The sequence below is a fragment of the Onychostoma macrolepis genome, chromosome 01 (assembly GCF_012432095.1).
Source record: "Onychostoma macrolepis isolate SWU-2019 chromosome 01, ASM1243209v1, whole genome shotgun sequence".
NCBI classification, from domain to species: domain Eukaryota; kingdom Metazoa; phylum Chordata; class Actinopteri; order Cypriniformes; family Cyprinidae; genus Onychostoma; species Onychostoma macrolepis.
The window spans coordinates 41630166-41653331 of record NC_081155.1 but is presented as its reverse complement, the minus strand read 5'-3'; the positions used below and the strand labels follow the sequence as shown (position 1 = coordinate 41653331).

The 23166-nt window shown below is 36.4% G+C and overlaps 2 protein-coding genes across 3 annotated transcripts; one reads left to right on the top strand and one right to left on the bottom strand.

Moving 5' to 3' along the window:
• Positions 1 to 516: 516 nt before the first annotated feature.
• Positions 517 to 7122, top strand: stk16 (serine/threonine kinase 16). The gene is made up of 8 exons (XM_058772269.1): positions 517 to 666; positions 1961 to 2094; positions 2849 to 3068; positions 3172 to 3305; positions 4065 to 4185; positions 4282 to 4377; positions 4657 to 4778; positions 5628 to 7122. The coding sequence occupies exons 2-8, from the start codon at positions 2009 to 2011 to the stop codon at positions 5767 to 5769; spliced, it is 921 nt and encodes a 306-aa protein (XP_058628252.1). The 5' UTR covers positions 517 to 666; positions 1961 to 2008; the 3' UTR covers positions 5770 to 7122.
• Positions 7123 to 18849: 11727 nt separating this feature from the next.
• Positions 18850 to 23166, bottom strand: mnx2b (motor neuron and pancreas homeobox 2b). 2 transcript variants are annotated; one of them, XM_058784143.1, is made up of 3 exons: positions 22152 to 23166; positions 19811 to 19971; positions 18850 to 19224 (listed from the first exon to the last, which is right to left on the bottom strand). In XM_058784143.1, exons 1-3 carry the CDS (start codon positions 22603 to 22605, stop codon positions 18850 to 18852), a joined length of 990 nt encoding a protein of 329 aa, XP_058640126.1. In that variant the 5' UTR covers positions 22606 to 23166. The 2 variants fall into 2 exon arrangements, with proteins under 2 accessions (XP_058640126.1, XP_058640135.1); XM_058784152.1 differs by having other exon boundaries at positions 22176 to 23166.

The window sequence follows — 23166 nt, the reverse complement described above, 5'->3', positions numbered from 1 at the left end:
ATTCTCGGAACACACGCGCGGTGTGAACGGAACAGGACTGGACAACTACACTGCGAAAGAGCCGCTCTGCCACACAAAAGCGCGTCTACCGTGTGTTACGTGTTTTCATGTGTGTTTTCGGTAACTTGCAGTAACGGAGAAATGAGCAGCCTGTCATCTGAAAGTTTTAGATCCCGTCAGTTTTCCACCGGAGCCGCTCCCGTCAGTTTTGTGTTCTGCGCGCGATTCAAATTCTCCGCTCTTTTGACGATTTGACGAAGAACTCGCGGCTCGATTGGAGTCTTGTCGTGTCAGAAAGTGACAAGAATTTCAGTTTTATGGACGTCGCCATCTTTGATTTTACTGTTGTCACTGTCGCTATGGTTACTGGTGAGGAATAAGGGCTTGACTCCAGTTGCACGTTCATACAGACAGTATTACAAACGCAACTGTAGGCGGCTGTGTGAACGAGACATTTCGAGACTCACACCTGTAAAATAAATGCGGTTGCCAAAAGCCAATCCCAAAAACTGACAGTGTGAACAGCCCTTTTCCTAACCTGGGATGTACCAGCACTGCATGGGTTAAGTAGGCGGTCATAAGTATGCGTCACGCTGACGTTTTCTTTGTACACGGAAGAAACCGGAGAAACCAGCGGAGGAGAGGATAAGGAGAGCGTCTCAGAAGGTAAACCGAGTCTCACTTTAATCCTTCTCTTAGACCCATATTAAATGGGTCGGTTACAACAACAAATAATTAACTAAGAACCTAGTCTACGTCTGAATGTCACGGGTCTCGCTCGGGAATTCAAATGCTGTGAAACACAAAACCAGCTGACGCCACGTTTACTGCGGACACGAATTCACGAGTCGATCGATGTTTTCATCAATTATCCTAACGAATTCACGGTAAACACGTTACACTGTCAAGCAACTCTATCAAGTGGCATCTGTAACATTTTTGAGGGCAACAGCCAACGTCACAAAGGTAAAATATAAGGAGCCAATCAGAAAGCTCCCTTCTACACCGTGAATAATTTATTTTAGTGGAAAATTGGACACAGACAGTGGCTTACGTGAACAGTATGAAGGAGTCTTATGTGAACAGAGGCAGTATTGAGTCGACTTGACTTCTTGGTCTAAATTGGCTTGCATTTAATTAATAATAAAAATGTAATTAATAGGCTGTAGTGTCTTTTTCATGTCGCTTTACAGAAATCAAGACCATACAGTTAAATAATGCTATATTCCAAAATAACCTAATTTAATCAGTAGATATTGTCATTGGTTTGCAGTTGATATAATCAATTAAAATGTTGTATTTTAATGGTTAAATCATAAGCTTAATACATGCCACATTAAACTGTAAACCACATGTAACTGATATTCATTCTACTTATTTAGCTGAAGACCAAAAGAAAGAGAGAGAGAGACCCTTAAATAAATTTGTTTATAGCTGGACTTGTTGTACTTAACCATTCATACTTCCATATATAATGTGTGCATTTTAACATTGTGTAATTATTTATTTAAAAAAATGTTATACTAACTTGTAATTTACAGAAATCAAGAAAAGAGGATATGCTTAACCCTGTTACAGTTGTGTGGTTTTTGAAACCACAACGATATTGAATATTTCTCCAGACACATTCCCATGGGGTCATAGAGTTCTATATTAAAAATGCAATGTTTATTCCAACATTTGCTGAAATGAAAACAAACTGTTACCAACACGTATATCATTGATTTGCAGTGGACCAAAACAAAAATGCAACATACTGAGTCTTAGCCTGCTGCACACAAAAAGTCATTTACACTCTAGATTTAACATTTGGTTGTACTATACCAACCTTTCCATTACAATCCTACACATTGCTCCATTCTGAATATGGAAAGGAATAAAAACAGAATAAATGAACAAGGAATAGAATAAATTCTGAAAAGAATATGAATATAAGTAATCAAGTCTTGATCTATAACAGTGCCTCTCCTCCATCCATGGTGGGTTTTAATGCAATGCTCCAGAGAAGATGGGACAAGCTCTGTGTATCTGCTCCCGCAGTGCCATCACCATTGACAACAAGAGATACTACTTCATCCAGAAACTAGAAGAAGGGTAAGACTAGTCAACTAGACTATCCAGTCCTCAAAACACTTGAAAACTTACTGGAATTGTGTGAGCCCAACAATAGAAAAAAAATATCAAGAAAAAATATGGTTGAATATTGTTAAATGATGCTGAAAAGATTATCATTTATTAGATATAATTAACAGACCCTTTTATCCATAGCTGTTTACAAATAGGAAACATCATGTGCAGTTTCTCATGATTCAGATTATGCATTAGTACAAAAGCAGAAAAAAAAAAGATTTTTATATAAACAGATAGGTGTTACAGTACATTCCTTTGTTTCTAGATGTGAATTAGTCAAGTGATTGTAGAAGAAGCGTGTCTTTAGTTATTTCTTTGAGGTTTTGATGATCAGGTGGATGATGGGAGCTTATTCTACCGAAGAGGAACAGAGAGAGTAAAGATTTTTGGAAGTGGCTTGGTGTCTCATTGTGAAGGAACAGCCATGCACTGCTTGTTCACTTACTGTAAATTGCAGGAGGGGCTACTTTTACATTTTCATTCATGCATTAACAGATGTTACTATCTAAAGAGACTTGCAAAGCAATTGGTCAAAGAGCTAACAATTGTTGTAATATACAATTATGCCAGGTTTGTTAAACAACAAGATTAGGAAATATGGATAGTTTTGTGTGTGTGTTTTCATGATTATGCATGATAGTTTTCTCAAGTGAAATTTATTATATAAAGCAACTGGTCTCATAAGAAATAATTGTATTTCATTCTTTGCTTCTTCAAGAGGTTTCAGCTATGTGGATCTGGTAGAAGGTGCACATGATGGCCGCTTCTACGCTCTAAAGCGGATCCTTTGCCATGACCGCGAGGGCCGCAAGGAGGCTCAGACCGAGATGGAGATGCACCGCCTTTTCAACCATCCCAACATCCTCAGCCTGACCTCACACACCTTCATGGAGCGCGGCGGGAAGTGTGAGGCCTGGCTGTTGCTCCCATACATCAATGTAAGTGGACTGCGTTTTGTTTTTCAGTTCCAGGCCTCTAACAAGTCCATCAGTCCAGTATGTCATTTAAAAGCGTTTCATGTGCTGAATTGTTCCTGTGCAGAAGGGAAGTCTGTGGTCAGTTCTGGAGAAGCTGCGGGATAAGGGGAGCTCTATGCCTGAGAGCCGCATACTACACATTCTGCATGGCATCTGCGAGGGCCTCAAAGCTATTCATGACAAAGACTATGCACACAGGTACTGAAAGTAAAATTCAATTTAAACCCAAATTTGGTAAATTATGTTATTACTTTTGTCTTTGTTCTGCATTCAAGGTGAAATTTGGGAAAAAGAACTAGTTGCTTAATAGTAATTAATGTAATTGGTAACACTTTGCATTTTCCAACTGCATTAGTTAACCTGAATTAACAATAGTTTACCATTTCTAAAATAGCAGCAACAACATTTGTGGTGAAAGATGCAATGTTCAATACATAAAGATTGTATTCATAAAAATAATCATCAAAGTGTTCTAATAATTTTGGCCACCAGTGTGTGTGTATAGATATATCTATATATATCTTTTTTTTTTTTTTATAGTGTTTATTAATAATATAATATTTTGAATTACCTTTTTGTTTTTGTTTTTGGTTTTCATTTATTTTCATAATGGTTTAATTATTTAATAATTGTGTTATGTGCTTTTCGCATTGTCGTTTTAGTGCTTCAACTTAAATTTGTTCTATTTCAGATAATTGCCACGGCAACATTTCTCATTTTCATTTAAGTTTCTCAACTAATGTTTTGATTTTATTTCATATCAGCTGTATTTCAATAGAGAAAACAATTTTTAATAATTTAATCTGATTGTATTGCTAGAACTATGTGTTTTGCATACTATATCACATTTTAATGTAGTGTTACTGATGAATCAGTTTTAGACTCAATAATGCCACTGTGATGTCAGTTTGTTAGTTCCTGTTGGTATTATTACTCTAGCTGTATTTCTGAAAACAGGGACTTGAAGCCCACCAACGTCTTACTGGATGAGAACGATCGCCCTTTATTAATGGACTTGGGCTCCATGAACAAGGCCAGGATTGAAGTTCGAGGGTCAAGGGAGGCCATGACGGTCCAGGTTAGATCAGAAAATCGTTCAGCGGCATTTATCAAAAAATTATCAGCAGCGAATCAAGACATTAAATGAATTATGTTTTTACACTTTCTCTATCAGGATTGGGCCGCTCAGAGGTGCACCATCTCCTACAGAGCACCAGAGCTCTTTAATGTGGAGAGTCACTGTATCATTGATGAGAGAACAGACATTTGGGTAATTCTCTTTTGTGTGTCTGTGTCTGTGTGTGTGTGTGTGTGTTGTACGTGTGTAGTAGTTTTCCCTTTTCAGCTCATCTTTCTCAAAACAACATGCTGCAACAATCAAAACCAACCCATGCCATGTTGTTTTATTGCTGTTCAGTTTTGTCTGCGCAGGGCTAATGTCAGCAAACTTTTGTCACTTCATATCTCTACTCCTTCAGATCAGCATAATGTTATGTCTATGATAGTCTGTTGTGTCTGCTGTAGGTAACCTTTGTATTTTCTGCTCTAGTCTCTCGGTTGTGTGCTGTACTGCATGATGATGCTGGAGGGACCGTATGACCTGATTTTTCAGAAGGGTGACAGCGTGGCTCTCGCCGTTCAGAATCCAGTCTCCATTCCACAGTCGTGCAGGTGAGCTTGAGGTCTTTCAAGGCCATTATTGTGTCAAACTCAGCCTCTGTGGACCTCATTAGAAAAGGCAGCACTTTGCAAGGGCAATTCATTGTTTTTGGTCATAATCTTCAATCGAATGTCATAATATTATAATTTTATATTTTAAGTTGTATTATAATATTGTATGTTGAACACATTTTTCCCTCTTTAAAAAATGTACACATTGTGTAACTTGCTTAAATGTGCAATATTATTATCATTATTTTTTAAAATATTATATTATGAACTAATTTCCCCTCATTATAAAAAAGCGAAATATAAATGTGAAATATTATATTTTAAATAATTGTATATTTTAAATATAATATAATATTATTTTAAATATTATGCATGCAAGTTACACAATTTTGTGTACAACTTTAATGTGCAAAAATTTATATAAATTAATTTATAAAATTCATATTAACTGTGGAATATTACATTTAAAATAATTAAATTTTTAAAAATACAATATAATACTATAGTTAAAATAATATTGGAATGTTACATTTGAAACCAGTGTTTCCACATAAAAAAAATAATAATAATTGTCTCTTTCTAGTAAGGTAAGTAAGATTTTAACCCATCTAAAAAAAAAAGCCATTCAGTGAGTTGCTTCATGTATAGATTACATGACCAAATGAATACTAGTCACTTTTAACAGAAATCTGCTTGTTATTGAACGCTTTTAGTCATGGAATATGAGGCTAGGATTTGGCTTAGCGCTGTAACATTTTCTAATAGAAATATATTCCAGCATCTTGATAAATGGAGAATGCCACCTGCCAAAGAGACGTCCTATCTTTAGCATATTTTTCTCTTTGACAGTTATTCTCAAGGTCTTCAAACCCTCCTCAGCTCCATTATGGTGACCAATCCTCAGGAAAGGCCCAGAATCAGCTGGGTCCTTGACCAGGTCCAGAACCTTCAGGACTCAAACGGTATAGATGTAGATACCAACAGAGTATGATGCTTCCACTGAGATTTCATGTCTGTTTTCCAGTGGACTCTGGACGTTTTGGACTATGCACTCGGACAAAAACAACCCACTGAACTCACAAGCCTTGCAAACATTTGCTCTGTCTTACCTCAGTGAGCTCAGCACCATGATTACACACTCAAACATGATCACACTAGCCTTCGCATCAATGTCTCGTATTTCACCCCAAAATCCATACTGAGCAATGAAATTATGATTTTGGAGTAAAATATGAACAGGGCATGTTCCTGATTTTGTGGGATTCACTGTTATGGCACACAAACCACACAATAGAGTGCAATAGCTCTATTTGGCTGCATTATCACAGGCACCAGTTATGTATGATCGAACCAGTTGTTTTCAGATTGTAATTTGGCTTATGTGTCTTTTTTCAGATTTATTAGCTTGTACATTTTAAGCAACCGAAACCAATATATGTTTATGAGGGTTTTGATTGGAATTTTAGCTGTTTAAAATTACATTAGTCAGGTTATTTAAACAACAGTTCTGCTGATAAAGCAAGACATCTGAGGTTTTTCTGGGACCTTTTATTGCAAAGGCCCAAAGATAAAGCTGTGTTACTGCCATTGGTCTTCATTTGTGAAACAGATTTCTGACTAAATGGTTAGCAACAACTTATGTATGTTGAAAAATAGTTCTGCTCTTGTTTGATGAAGGAAAATGTGTGGATTAAACAATAAGTAATTTTAAGGAACTTGTTTGGCTCTAGCGCTCAGCGTTTATCAGCAAGTGAAAGTGGTGTTAGTTATGCTACGCTCAGTATTTCTTTCAGACTTTGAGAGGATGTATAAAAAATGCTCATGCCTGTGAAAACTTGTTATTGCTAGTTCACATTACTTTGCAAAAAGGATGCGTCCACTTTTCTTTTTTTAACAGGTACAAATTTGTTTCATTTAGTATAAGTTTATTTAATTGCTTACAGTGTTAAGGTGCTCTTTAAAGGAACCTTGTAAAATATATATGTTTTAAATGTATTTAAGTATGCCTACATTTTAATTGAGAAGGAAATCCACATTCCTAGAGATAATTTCTGTATTTCGTTATTTGTTTATCATGTCTGATAAGGCTCTGCTAGTGAGGATGAATCTCAAAATAATGTCTGGGTCATATTTTATCCCAAATATTTGCAAAATAACAACAAATTATATTTTGCATAAAAATAAATAAAATGAATCCTGTTTGTTGGACCATTACTTTCTTGGCATTGTGTTCATATGACCCAGACATGTTTTTAAGAGATATATGCATTACATGCTCTTTCATAATTCAGGACTAAATTAACTGAAGCATTCTATATATATATATATATATATATACAGTGAGGAAAATAAGTATTTGAACACCCTGCTATTTTGCAAGTTCTCCCACTTAGAAATCATGGAGGGGTCTGAAATTGTCATCGTAGGTGCATGTCCACTGTGAGAGACATAATCTAAAAAAAATCCAGAAATCACAATGTATGATTTTTAACTATTTATTTGTATGATACAGCTGCAAATAAGTATTTGAACACCTGTCTATCAGCTAGAATTCTGACCCTCAAAGACCTGTTAGTCTGCCTTTAAAATGTCCACCTCCACTCCATTTATTATCCTAAATTAGATGCACCTGTTTGAGGTCGTTAGCTGCATAAAGACACCTGTCCACCCCATACAATCAGTAAGAATCCAACTACTAACATGGCCAAGACCAAAGAGCTGTCCAAAGACACTAGAGACAAAATTGTACACCTCCACAAGGCTGGAAAGGGCTACGGGAAATTGCCAAGCAGCTTGGAGAAAAAGGTCCACTGTTGGAGCAATCATTAGAAAATGGAAGAAGCTAAACATGACTGTCAATCTCCCTCGGACTGGGGCTCCATGCAAGATCTCACCTCGTGGGGTCTCAATGATCCTAAGAAAGGTGAGAAATCAGCCCAGAACTACACGGGAGGAGCTGGTCAATGACCTGAAAAGAGCTGGGACCACCGTTTCCAAGGTTACTGTTGGTAATACACTAAGGCGTCATGGTTTGAAATCATGCATGGCACGGAAGGTTCCCCTGCTTAAACCAGCACATGTCCAGGCCCGACTTAAGTTTGCCAATGACCATTTGGATGATCCAGAGGAGTCATGGGAGAAAGTCATGTGGTCAGATGAGACCAAAATATAACTTTTGGTCATAATTCCACTAAACGTGTTTGGAGGAAGAAGAATGATGAGTACCATCCAAGAACACCATCCCTACTGTGAAGCATGGGGTGGTAGCATCATCTTTGGGGTGTTTTTCTGCACATGGGACAGGCGACTGCACTGTATTAAGGAGAGGATGACCGGGGCCATGTATTGCGAGATTTTGGGAACAACCTCCTTCCCTCAGTTAGAGCATTGAAGATGGGTCGAGGCTGGGTCTTCCAACATGACAATGACCCGAAGCACACAGCCAGGATAACCAAGGAGTGGCTCTGTAAGAAGCATATCAAGGTTCTGGCGTGGCCTAGCCAGTCTCAGACCTAAACCCAATAGAGAATCTTTGGAGGAGCTCAAACTCCGTGTTTCTCAGCGACAGGCCAGAAACCTGACTGATCTAGAGAAGATCTGTGTGGAGGTGGGCCAAAATCCCTCCTGCAGTGTGTGCAAACCTGGTGAAAAACTACAGGAAACGTTTGACCTCTGTAATTGCAAACAAAGGCTACTGTACCAAATATTAACATTGATTTTCTCAGGTGTTCAAATACTTATTTGCAGCTGTATCATACAAATAAATAGTTAAAAAATCATACATTGTGATTTCTGGATTTTTTTTTTTAGATTATGTCTCTCACAGTGGACATGCACCTACGATGACAATTTCAGACCCCTCCATGATTTCTAAGTGGGAGAACTTGCAAAATAGCAGGGTGTTCAAATACTTATTTTCCTCACTGTATATATATATATATATTGTAGTTGGAATTTTATCTGTGAATAAGGACCTACATGTGTTGCTGCTTTTTGTTTGTTTTATTTTTTAACAGCAGTAATTTTCTGATTTCAGAAAAAAAAGAAAGAAAAAATATATCTCAGTTCAGGAATTCTTAATTATGCAAGCTTGTTAATTTATAGGATATAAGACTGGAAACCTGTTTCTTGGCATTCATTTACGCATATTTTTTTCCTTTTATAAATGGTGAATAAAGTGTGACTGAAACCGACAAATGGAGGGGGTTAGGTTTTCTTGAAGGTTTTAGTATCACCACTCGGGGGAGATGTTGCTCCAGTTGTGTTGTGATCTCTAGTGGACAGTTGTAGCAAACGGAAAACGGGGTTTGGTGAGTATTTATTGACATTTTGTATTGATATTGTTCTTTTTGACATCTGTAGTGATGTCTTTATGCCCCAAAACACTGGTAATACCATGGTGTTTTAGAAACTAATATCGTGTTATACTTTGAACTTTTATACCATATAAATAAATGATGTGGTTCACAAATGTCATGTAGTTCCATGCATGGCATAAATGAAATTACATGGTATTGCCATCTGATACATAATTTTATAATAACACTCTCTGATAGAGTCGGGGGATGTATGTATGTGTATGTGTGTGTGTGTGTGTGTGTGTGTGTGTGTGTGTGTGTGTGTGTATGTATACATAGATAGCAGAAGGGAAAAGAATTGCTTGCAAAGAAAGATTCTCTGTATACCATTTTACTTAAACCATGATGTATTCAGCAGTTGTAATATTACAGAGTTGCGACATTCAATATTAGATGCATAATTGTTGCCTCTTTTGAAAAAAGAACTGAAAATTTGAATTAATTCAGAATTAATTCAAATCATTAAAAAATAGTTCAACGACAAGCATACTTTAGAATGTTGTCAGAAATACAATAAATTTATGTAGAAACTTTAGACAGACCTTTTGTTTTGGACAAATGAATTCAAAATTTCTTTGCTGCTGACCTGAGGAGGGCATCCAAAAAAACTGACTGATGGCTGCTTTGCCTCTCTAACAATGTGATTTTTTTTTTTTTTTTTTTAAATGTTGTTTATTTAGTGGCTGACCTTCACAAAAACAGTTTTGTCAATGACCACCTACTGAAAGACTGATCAAACCCCTGGTTGGTCTACGCTGTTTTGAAGGTACGAAACCAATATTACAGGCTGTTTAGGCACCTGAATTTATGGTTCATGGGGGTTGTGAGGGTCAAAAGTGACGTTCTGACTCAATGTTCATCATAATCAATCTCATCAATGACCTTACGCCACCGACGGGGAACAGAGAGGCCATAAACTGCATATGGACACACGTTCCCCTAAACATCGCCAGTTTCAGACGGAGAACGCAATGCACAGACATAGATACAGTTCCAGTGGGATGAATTACAGTTTAATTAGCATTTCCTTCCATGCAAACCATCCCACTTAAGTCCAGTCGGCCCTCTCTGGATAATCATTCATTATACAGAAACAATGTTTATGGTCTGGGGAGTGTGTGGGACTGTCCTCCATTGGCCGGCCGTCTCTGCTTTCATGATCCCACAGGCTATGAAATGATGTCATGTTATAGTCCACATCAAGGTCAAACGAAACCTTCTTTTGTTTCGTCTGAGGCTAATATTTTTTAGTACGTTTAATCAAAAAGCTTATATGATGATGGTTATGGTAATGTTTGCAGTCTTGTAACTGACTATATGCATTTAGAACATCTCCAGGTTGCATTTCACCCCAGCAAAGGACAGATATTAATAGCATATAAGGAATATGAACATATTCTGCATTGTAACATTATTTTCTTGGTGATTAAGCATATTTTCCCCACGAATCCCCATTAATTAATATGTGCTAACTGTTGTGCTGTATGTTTATTTTATTTTATTTTTTATTATTATTAAAGCAGTCAAAACCACCAAGTATTTGCATCATTTCCCCCCAATTACAGTAATGAAAATTTGAAGAATTAAATGTAATGCTATCAATCAATAAGTTAAATAAATAAATGCAATTTTACTCCTTTATTTATTTGTTTGTTCATTTAGCTATTCCATGGTGGTCTATCATGTTGAAACTACATTCATTTGGTGGTAGTCTGGCTTATTAACCATTTAAACCAGTTTACACCAGCTTAAAACCATCACCGGACAGGATCTAAATTAGCCAATCTGGATTTTCCAGCAGGTCAGTTCACTCTTTTGTTTGATTAGTTGATTACTGGCCAAAAAAAGTCTAAAGTTAATGCCTATTTTTTTTTTTTTTTTTGTGGTTTGTTCAAATCACTAACTCTATAATAATAATTATTATCCTGGTTGCAACCAATTGGTCACCTATGCTATACCAACACAATAAACCATCTCCTGCTTTATTGATTTAGTGATGAATCAGTTAGTGAATTATTTAATTAGCCAGGGATTATGGGTCAGTGTTGAGTGCCTTTGATCCTCCGGAGTTTCCCTCCTTTAGTAAATCACAGACGTGGCATAAAGGCCACAGGGAGGAGTAAATGCGTCGCATTTGTTAAAGTTCTGTTGCATTGATTGGACCTTTTTGATTGACGCTATTTTATTTTTATTATTATTTATTCCTTTCGGTTTATTTCCAGGTTTAAATTAGATTTTGAATCCCGGACCATCTTGCTTTATTGAACACCACTGGGTTGAAGTTTACGTCTTTAAAACAGTCATTGCACAATCATCTATAAATTTAGGTTTGGCTATATAGGCCTAACATTGAAATTAGTCACTAGTAGTGTATAAAAGTAAACATAAGCCGTTTTCTACGTGTAGATTCAGAAATCACATCTCAAGGATATAGGTCGATTGTTTATTGCGGCAAGGAAAAACAAACACGGCCTTTTGCTGACTCCAAGCCAATCATAATCATCGTGACGGGTAGCTAGTCGCTTATCTTGATTATTAAGCCACATTTCGCATCTGTTTGATAGATTTCCCGCAAGCATAATAAATGCCTGTCCCGAACGCTAGCTTGCATTTAAAGAGAAAAGGCTGAGCCTTTTTCAATAAAGTTTATTACTAAAACTTGGCCTTTTTGTGTGTGTTTGAGCTGCGGTTAAAGTCGGGACAGATGTGAATTTATGGGGCCAGTCTCTCATTCTCTTACCTTCCCATTAGCTTAAGTGACACGACAAGGCCGAGGGAAATCTCAAGCAATAAGGGTGATTACTTTAAAAGATCACACAATCTGTTCATATTCCCGTAATGAGTCTGATTGATTAAACTACAGAGTATAAATATTTTACGGGGTCATGTCGCTCAAGTTATTGTTGCTGATTTGCCGGCAGACAAATTGGTTGAGTCGCATTTACTTATTTCACTATGAAACTGACATTTTCATGCGGATAAAAGGCTTGGAGCCATGTGTAAAGTCGGGATATCTTCGATGCCGCACGTTCATGACTTTGGGTCAGTGGCGTAATGCTTAGAAGATACCGGTAGTCAGCATTTCTGTCCGTCTTGTGGCGTATACAAGTGTACGATAAAACCACCTGAAGCATTTCATTGGATATATGTTCTGTTAAAAGGCAGATTGAGTGTTTTGCTGTTAATAATACTAATCAACATTTCTGACATGACTAATTATATTAAAGATTTATAGTGGAGTTTGATAAGCCAAGAATCATTATTGCTATTTGAAAGGTTGGAACAATCCTAGACTCTCAGAAATAAAGGTACAAAAGCTGTCACTGTCACTTTTGTACCTATTAGGTTCAAATATGTACACTTTAAGTACTAATATGTACCTTTAAGGTACCAAAATGGACCCTTTAGGTACAAACATGTACCTTTTGAAAAGGTACCGCCCCAGTGACCGCTTTTGTACCTTTATTTCTGAGAGTGTACTAATCCAGTGGTTCTCCATAGTCCCATGAATTTTCTAGTTAATTTACTAGGCAAAGATTAAGGACAATGATTTAAAAAAAATAATAATAAAAATACTAAAAGAATATTTAATAATGTATAAAAATGTATTTATTTTTTTCTATCTAGGCAGTAGGAACCCTGTTTCTTCTTCAAAAAAAAAAAAAACGTTGAACCGTTGTCGAGAGGGTAAATTAAAATAATAAATAGCCTACTGTGATTTTTTTTTTTTTTGTCTTATTTTGTCAAGTAAGCATGTAAATTATCATGAGGCCCTCTTCTGGAAAACCACTGCCATAATCTTAATTAGCGTGTAATTTGTCCGATGCCAATAAATATCATTTCGGATTACACACATGAATGACACCTCAAATCATGTGACGTTTTGAGTGACTTCTAGGGTTCCCTTATGAAAATTAACCATTTTACTACAGAAGGAAAATTCTAAGGAGGAAAACTGTACAAGACCAGCAATTTCCTTTTAGAACATTTGAAAAAGTGTAAAAAAAAAAAAAAAATTAATTACCTGTTTATATAATGAAACGTTCTTTAATCTTTTTTCTATTCTATCTACTTAAAAATATATATATATATTATATGGCTGTCAAAGTTAATAACGCGTTAACGCAAATTCATTTTAACGGCACTAATTTTATTAACGCGGCGCGCATTTTCTGTTTGACCCGTGGCCTAGCCCGTAGTTGGAGAAATGGAGATGCACAGTATTGCCAGCTTTAGCGCCTTTTTTTTTAATTTCCTTCAAAAATGCGCCAAGCGACAAATCTTTAGGGTTTGCCCAAACCTTAGTTTCTGAGACTCGCCGATACTGTCGCGCGAGCGCGAGGTCTTGCTGTCCCAGCGCGCGCGCGCACACACACCTCTTTCTCTGTGCGTCTGCTAGGAAAAAAAAAAATACTATGGAAGTCAATGGTGCCCCAGAACTGCTCTGTTTCCCACATTCTTCAGAATATCTTCCTTCGTGTTCAGCAGAACAAAGACATTCATACAGGTTTGGAACTACTTGAGGGTGAGTAAATGATGACAGAATTTTCATTTTTGGGTGAGCTATCCCTTTAATGGGTCGAGTTTCCGTCACTATTTCATATTCATTCCGTTGTCTGACAACAGAAACAGTAAAATATATCAATGAAAACCGTTTTATTGTGAATTTAGCTGCATCAAAAAACAGTATGTGGGCACAGAGAGGCAAACAATTGTAATAATAAATGTACATTTTGCATGTTCAGAAGAAGTGAGCTGCCCTCTCCTGCAAAAATGTAAACAGGTTTGTAAGTAAATTGCTCAGTGCAAAGAAAGAGAAGTAATGGCAACCTGGTATTTGTTTTTTTCATGTGTCTAATAGACATGAACAAGTTCTTTGAAAAACATCTATGACCTTTGAAACATGTCTAGTCTTATGCTCTATGTTGATTATGGTTTCAATAATAATAAACATACATTTGCATAAAGCATCCATATTTGCCCATGCCCATGTTGATTAGAGTATTAAAAACTTAAAAAGTATTAATTTAAGGTACATTTAGAACAAATACAAATGTGCAATTAAGTTGCGATTAATCACGATTTAACTCATGACAATCGTGCGATTAATCGTGATTAAATATTTTAATCGATTGACAGCCCTAAAAAAAGCCTTGCAATGTGTACTGTGTCAGACTAACTGAGACTTGTTACAGCTCTTACATATCATTGCTCTTTTGTTGGTTTGATTTCTTCTATTGTCCTCATTTGTAAGTCACTTGGGATAAAAGCACCTGCTAAATGACTAAATGTAAGATCTAATAACATGCAGCCTAAAAAAGTAGGTAAACATGTAAATGCATGAAAACTGCTGCACTTAGCAACACTTCACGATTGATCGTCTTCTGCATTCTGTGACTTCTTCTTTTCCTTTTTGTCACGTCTATTTTTCACCTTCCCTTGCAAATAGGCCTATGGAAAATAATCACCACTTTGGATTATATAAAATTAGACACTGTAATAAACTGTAGTACTCGGTATACCTAGAATCAGTTTTTGCTCACCGCATTGAAAAAAATTCAGAGATTTCAGAGATGGTATAGATTTTTAAAGACAATGTAATTGTAAATGTAATTGGCATTTGCCTGTGCAACAAAGTTGCTAGTTCTCAGTGCTTTTAACAGGTTGTTGTTTTTAAGGTGTTGTGGGTGTTTTATTATGGGCCCAAATCAACAGAGTTTAAGTAAAAAAAAATGGTCTGATCTCAAGATATGACTTGGGTGCCTCCTTCAATTTTTTTTTTTTTTTTTTCTGCTATTTTATTATCAGCCAAGCAAAAAAATTACCACTTGTGTGCCATACTTTCTCTCCTCTATGAACACTGTGATATGAAGTGTAGCTTCTTTTGAGTTCTGTAGCATTTCTGTTGCTCAAACTAATGCATGCAACTCCAAGGTCATGTGTTTGATTCCCAGAGGATGCATGAACGGATAAAATGTACACCTTGTAAGTCGCTTTAGAGAAAAGTGCCTGCCAAATGTAATGCAAATGTTAATGTGAAATTTACCTAATCAGGTAGACTGAACGAGGTGTCCTTTTCTTGACTTTAAAACCAATCCAGTGTGAAACTTTTGAGGGTTTCATTGACAACTCTCAAGTTGTAAAGTCCTATAATCTCCCGGCAGGAAGCGTATGTTATTCGCCTTACCCGGGAAATAAACCTGTGTAGTCCAATCTCTGAAAATGAGTAAACTCACTCAGACTGTCCTCGATGTCCCGGTCTGGTGGAATTTTAACAAGGCAGATGCACCTTTCTGAGGCCAGTTAAAAATGCATTTAATCACTATATAAACATGCTGTCCCGGAGCCCCCATGACAGCGAAGTTACGCCGTCTGCACTTGTTCTGCATTTAATCACTGCCCTCACACAAACGCCCAATAAAGTGCCTTGTTTCAGTCGTATTCCGATCATTTAGCTTTTTTTGAAATTTATTTTCTTTTTTTTTGTGCGTAAATGTAATAACCGTGATGACATCACCACCAAGGGCCTAATTACTTTACTTCCTCTTCATTAACTTAATTATTTGACTATCAGTAAACCCGCCTGAGTAATTCATATTTGAGAGGCTGGGCTGTAAATAACCTCTTTCAGCTGGTTTATTATGGGCAGCAGATTTGCAATTCTCCAGCATGTTAATCAGCCTCACTGGTTGTGTCTGAATCTGAAGGCAGCTGTCTTGCTGCCCACTAAGTCAGTGACTTAAAGGCATAGTTCACCCAAAAATGTTAAAGTCAAAATTAAAGTCATTAATTGCTCACCCTCATGTTGTTCCAAACACGTAAGACCTTCGTTCATCTTCAGAACACAAATGAAGATATTTTTGATGAAATCTGAGAGCTTTCTGACCTGCATAGGCATCGATGCAACTGACACGTTCAAGGCCCAGAAAGGTAGTAAGGACATCATTAAAATAGCGGTTCAATAATGTTATGAAGCAACGAGAATACTTTTTGTGCACAAAGAAAACAAAAATACTTCAGCACAAGAGTACCATGACAAATGCACTGATGTCACACGGACTATTTTAATGATGTCCTTAGTACCTTTCTGGGCCTTGAACGTGTCAGTTGTGTTGCTGTCTATGCAGGCTCAGAAACCTCTCGGATTTCATCAAAAGTATCTTCATTTGTGTTCCGAAGATGAACAAAGGTCTTTCAGGTTTTGAAGAGGGTGAGTAATTAATGACAGAATGTTTATTTTTGGGTGAACTATCCCTTTAAGTAATTTGCTTCTTTCAACCACTCCATGAGATGCAATTTTGTCTCTTAAGTAGGCTATTATTCTGTTAAACATAAATATTATATTTGTAAATGTTTACTAGATATTATTTTTTACTATGTTAAAATAAATACATATTAAGTAAGTATTAATTTGGTAAGAGTTTTCAAACATTAACCACTAAATCGCTGTTGTGATTATTCGGGGGGACATCGGGAAAACATGAAAAGTACTTATTTATAGCATTTATATCACAAAAATATCTAAATAACTTTTGGATAATTAACGATCACCTTTAAAGTCATAGTGTAGCCTAATCTTCACGTTGCACAGAATGTTAAACAAATATGACTTGAATTCCTAACTCCATATAGACTGCTGCCTCTAAAAGGAAGCTTTATTCAGATTTTGAACACAATCATTTCCACAGTTTTGTTTTTCATTTCATTTATTTGCAGCTATTTACAGCAACAAATACAACATTGCCATAACAGTGTATCGACCTCCCTTGCATGTTTCAATGAAAATAAATTACAGACTTTGACTTTCTTAAATAACATTAAAGTGAACAAACATTGAGCCACATGAATGTAACCATGACATATAGATAGGTAAAAAAAAAAATTTACATATAGGTAAAAAAAGGCATACTTTTAATGCAAATAAATATTTATATGCACATTGTACCTTTCAACAAAACAAAAATATAAAAAGTGAATTCTAATACAATGTATTTCAAGCTGATTTAATGCCTTTTAGTTCTGGTTTGACACCACATGAAACTACCTACATTTGAAAGACATTTTGTTGTACTATAATGAGTGTATCCTTGTAGTCTTAGGAATTGATTGGATTATGAAAAGTGCCTGTTTCATACCACAATGAAACACTGACCACCAACTTTCTGACCTGGTCATGGAAGCTGAAGGTCAAACTCACCCTCCAGAGAGAATCCAGGGGTAATGCATCTATTTCAGATCATTTTGTCATTTTTTTGCTATTAATCTGTATTGTTACAGTAAAACAGTAATTTGTAAGATGCTTACATTATTTCTTTGGAATAATGTGCACTAATGAATCTTGCACAGTAAGACCAGATACAGTATGTATTAAGAATGGCAATTTAGATTTTCTATTCACTCTTGAAACCAGCACTTAAGAAACTTTTTTTTTTTTTTTTTTTTACAGAGTTCTTGTATGTTTAGTGGAGGATTACTTGCAGCTGATAGTTACGAAGCAAAAGTGTTTTACTGCAACAACTGCACATGTCTGATGCTATTTACAATGAACAAAAACAATAAATTAACATTTACGTCTTGTAGAAACAAGACATGGCTCTCAGACATTGAATCAGAAATTGTAATCAAAGCTCTGTTCTAGAACCTTGTGAGCTGCCTTGCTGCCTGTATAGGCTTTCTGCTAATTAAAGTGAAATCTCGTAAGTGACTCATCTGAAATGCTCTACATAGGCAGCATTTCCATGTGCCACACAAATAGCACAACACATGTGAACAATTGATTCCAATAGCAGTTAAAATTGGAATGTTGCTAAGTTAGCAAAATATTCTATATAGCAAATATTAGGTAGAATAGACAATGCTTATTATGTTTTATGGTATTAAATTAATAATATATACACTACCATTCAAAAGATTGGGGTTGGATGTTTTAATGTTTTTGAAAGAAGTCTCTTGTGTTCACCAAGGCTGCATTTATTTTTGTTTAAAAAAAAACAGTAAAAACAATAATTTTGTGAAATATTATTAAAACAACCGTTTTCTTTATTAATATATTGTAAAATGTAACTCCAGTTTTTAGTGTCACATGATCCTTCAGAATTCATCTTGTTCATTATGTTGATTTGATGAATAGGAAACGTGTCTTCATTATTATTATTATATGTTGAAAGCAAATATTTGATTTTTGTGAAAATCATGTTACTGTTTTTCAGGATTCTTTGATAAATGAAAAAGTTCATAAGAACTGAGAATAATTATTTGTAACACGATTCACTGTCAAGTTTAATCAATTTAATGCATCCTTGCTGAATAAAAGTTTTAATTTCCTTCAAAAAAATAAAAAAATAAATCTTGATAACCGCAAACTTTTGAACAGGTGTGTGTGTGTGTGTGTGTAAAGAGAGAGAGAGAGAGAGAGAGAGAGATTCTGTGATGCACTTTGCTGTCTACAAGTTTTGGAACACAGCTTGAATGTTTATTATTATATTTAACGTTTACTCTGTATGAGTTTCATTGACACCTGTACTTACCAGCACCATCACATATCAGTGAAATTCATTCTGGTGGTTGGCTTTTCGTGCATCTTTCGGTGGCTAAATAGTTTGGCATTTATAGTCTCTGTTCTTTAATTTTACCGTTGACACAGTCAGACCATAGCACAGGGCTGTAATGCTGCTGTGAATTTCTGCAGTTTCAGTTTCCATATAAATATCTTTTCATAACCCTGCCCCAATCTTCCTGTCGCCTCCTCCCACCTCCTCCATGTCGTCCTCAGAGAACGGGCTGTCAGGGTGGTATCTTAACGCAGACGTGTGGTGCAGAAAGTCTGTGGAACGTGGTACATTAAGGTTGTCGTTTATGAACTTGTGTTGCCCTTCCTCCTCATCTTCCTCATCCTCCTCCTCAAGATCGTCCTCTTCCTCATGCTCCTCCACACTTTGAGCGATGGCCCTGCGGCCGTCCCTTTCTGGCCTCTCATTGGTTGATTTGGTTCCCCCGCGTTGACGATCGACCTCGACCTGCGCGGCCTGTTCTTTAGCCTTACGACTGCGTTTCCACTTCATTCGACGGTTCTGGAACCAGATCTTGACCTGTTTTGCATACAATCCCAGAAGGTTAGCAGCAAAATAACCATTTTCTACCAATAAACCAATAGAGACGTATAGAAAAGAATTGATGGAATCATGGTTTTTAGACACTACAGTCATGGTGATATGGTGTATGTATCAATGCTTTATTTAGTTTGTCCTTCCTAATAAGTTTTATCCAGTGTAAAAAGTGTATATATATGTGTGTGTGTGTGTGCATATATATATATATATATATATTAATGTTGATAATAACTAGAGATTTTTGAGTATCAAATCAGGATATGATTTCTGAAGGATCACGTGACACTGAAAACTGGAGTAATGGTGCTGAAAATTCAATTTTGATCATCGGAATGAATTACATTTTATAACATATTCAAATAGAAAAAGTTATTTATTACTGTAATATTATTTCACAATATTACTGTTTTTTTTAATCAAATGAATGCAGCCTTGGTGAGCAAAAGTAGCTACTTTTAAAACATTTAAAAATCGAACCTTTTTTCCTACGATTTTTTCATAATCTTAAAACCTCGGTTTACCATTTGTTCCACTCTCTCATTCTCGCACTTTCACACTCCTTTACCTGTGTCTCAGTCAGCATGAGCGATGTGGCCACTTCGAAGCGTTTGGGTCTGGAAAGGTACTTGTTAAGTTTAAACTGGTTTTCCAGCTCCAGTAGTTGTTGACTGGTGAATGCTGTCCGCGGCCTACGACATTTACCCATCAAACCGGACTGGGGGGCGGCTGTAAGACAAATAGAAAGAATGAGGACATGAATAGATCTTAACATAAATTATGAACAGATTACACACAAAAGTGAACATTTAAATGAATGTTTCTAATGTGTTGTTTTAATGCTAGAATGTTTCTATAATGGGTGATTGTTAGGTGCGTGGTTTCCTACTGGTCCAAGTCACAGGTGATATTCTGTTACTCAGATGTGGTTCAGATCTTTAGGGTTAGGGGTTTGTTCAAGCCTGGGCACTGCTAACAAGTGCAATTATTCTGCTGCGGTTTAACATAACTTTATGCTGATCTAATATAAACTTTAAACTAAGAACATAAACGTCTAGCAGCATTTTTACTTAAAAGCCTGTACTAACGTCATTGCTAAAACTGTAAATCTGTTCCAAATTAATAACAGGCCTCTTGTGCCTGCATATAAAAATTAAGCACCAGCCAAAAGGGATGCAAGCAAGGTACTGTAATCCACGTCTAGATTATTTTTATGAGATTTTTGTCTCTTTTATATAATGTCAAGGACTTGCAGGGTCAGACACACACACACACACACACACAAAAGAAAGCCCGGAATTTGCAGCTATCATTTACCATAATAGCTTTACTGCAGCTTATTGTTAAACACAGAGGAAGCAGGGCTGGGCGGCCATAAAACGCAAGAGCAAGCCATTAACTTAATGAAAATTCAATGAACGCTTTTGGGATTTTATTGATGAACTACAGTATGTTTAAGGTGTTTGTTTATAGTTTCTCTCTCACACAAAGACAATTTCCATCGGGCTGACATTTATGGCTTTATAAAGAAGCCAAAAATAAAATTATATTATTACAGTTTGGTGTAAATCCTGGTAACACAATGTGGACCATTGTTCAGTTAGAGTGTCAGAATGACTTTATTGTTGAGTTGTCGTTTTTTTAACTATCCAAGGATAATATAATCTTTCAATCATGTCTATGAAGAGTGTAATGTCTGGTAAAATATACTGGCTATATGTTTGTTCACAACATATTATTATTGTTGTTTATTTTATTGTATTATGTATTTAAAATTTCTGCTTTCAGTTTGTAAAAATACGTTTCCCTGTATTTTAGTTATTAGCTATTTTTAATCGCAAATAAATTTAGAAATAACTAATATATAGTCATAATTTCCTGATACTGCTTTTTCATTTAGGCACTTAGATTGTCATGTGTAATTCAGCAAACTAATTTCGCCACATGTGACCACCATGATTTCAGTTTAATAATCCATCAAACAGGAGTTATAAACATCATAATTGCTTAGTGACAAATTAACTCCAGGTCATTCAAGAGTCACAGGTGTGTAAGCACATCTCTCTCCCTCTGTTTGCTTTTCCTCACCTTTGATTATGTTGAAAAGGATTTCATGAGCTTTTACAATATTTGCTTTCAAACTGACAATGGCGGTAATGCAACAAAATTTGGTGTATGACAGTAATGATGCTATAATGATGAAGGTGTACAAATAATAAGGAAGACACCCCCCCCCCCATTTATATCAGATGCATTTGTAATTTTTAATTACGTAAAACTGTAATTTGCTCATGTTAATTGGGAATTACAAAACTGGAATAAAGCATTATTTATTTTGAAAAAAAGTTCAAACCAGTTTTTGAACTTTAAGTGAACTTTAATAACTTTGAATTAATATTACAATTAAAAAATAATATTATTGTATTATGCAATTCTTTACAGATCATTCAGTTATTGATATTTAAACAGGTAAATGTCAATAAACTTATATATATTTTAAATTCTATATTCAGTATAGGTTTGTTCATATGGAAATGCACATCAAGTTTTTGAACAGATTATTATGTTGAATTATTAATGAAAGGTTAAAAAGTGTCACTCAAATTTCATGAACAAACATTATTCAATCATATATATAATGTTAAACAGAATTTTAATTCATGCATTCAAAATAGTAATAAATGTCATAAAACTTTCATTATTCCTATGCACTGTTAAAAAAAAAAAAGGTTTTAAAAGATTTTGCTATGAACTGTGAAAATTACTAGCATTTCTGAGTGAAAATTGTTACTATACACCTTTTTTTAATTTATTTTTTTAAGTGCATATTCGATTTTTTATGGACAGTAACTTTTGACGTGTTAAGGGATATGTAATGTTTATTAGTGATTTAATAAATTGTTACCCACTCATCTGAATGCTACCCCACTCACAGGTGTAATCGGGCAGTCGTGGTACCATGATGCCAGCTCGTATCCAGTGCTCCAGCGGTAAAGATCCGGCCATCGCCGCCGCCTTCAGCTGCTCCGGGTACGAATGCGTCAGCTGCGTAAAACCCGAGTACGCCAGGGCAGGGTGCTGACCTCCCAAAGCTGAAATGGGGTACATGGGCGTCGTGTACATGCCTGGAAGCGAAGCGAGTCCTGGGTGCGGGAGATTGAGCAGTCCTGGTTTAGGTATGATTCCGGTTTGGAGATGTATGGCACCGGGGGTCCCGCGCGGGGACGGAGTGTCGGCGCGCCTGCAGGACATCGGGCTGCCCGTCGGGCTGTCGCTGCTCAGTCCAGGTGATACTTCTCGGGTCCCTCGATGTGGTTCTTCAGCCAGAAGGGCGTCGATCCTGAAGTTCTTTGATTTTTCCATTGCAACGCTTTTAGGGTGTTTGGAGTTGCAGGAAAACACTTTGATAGCTGCGTTTTACGCACAGATACATGCGTTTTAATCGCGATTACTGATACTGTCTGTTCTGTTAAAATAGATATTTAGAGTTTAGTCTTGCTGATATTTACCCATTTGGAACCACGAGACGGCCAGAGTAGGCTAATTCAAGCAGCCTATCTCTAAACTTTTTTTAAAACGCACAGAAAAAGAAAACTCGCCCAGAAAGGATATGCGCGCTTAATCTTACTATATATATTGGCGCTCTCTCTTGTTTAGAACTGTATCTCTGTCATCGGCTCTGCTCTCTGAACCTCCCCGCGCGTTCACAGCTCACTCATAACGCCTGTGTGAGCGCTGATTGGCTGCAGAGGATGTCCTGCGGGAGTCGATCACTTGACATTTTTCTAATTAACTAATCATACTGTAGTATAGACACTTCGAGCACGTCCTTGGACTGAGATGTGTTCCTCGACCAACATCAGAGCGGAGCCATGCGTTTCTCATCCTCTCCGTGGCTCACAATTAATTGCACTTATTGCAAGT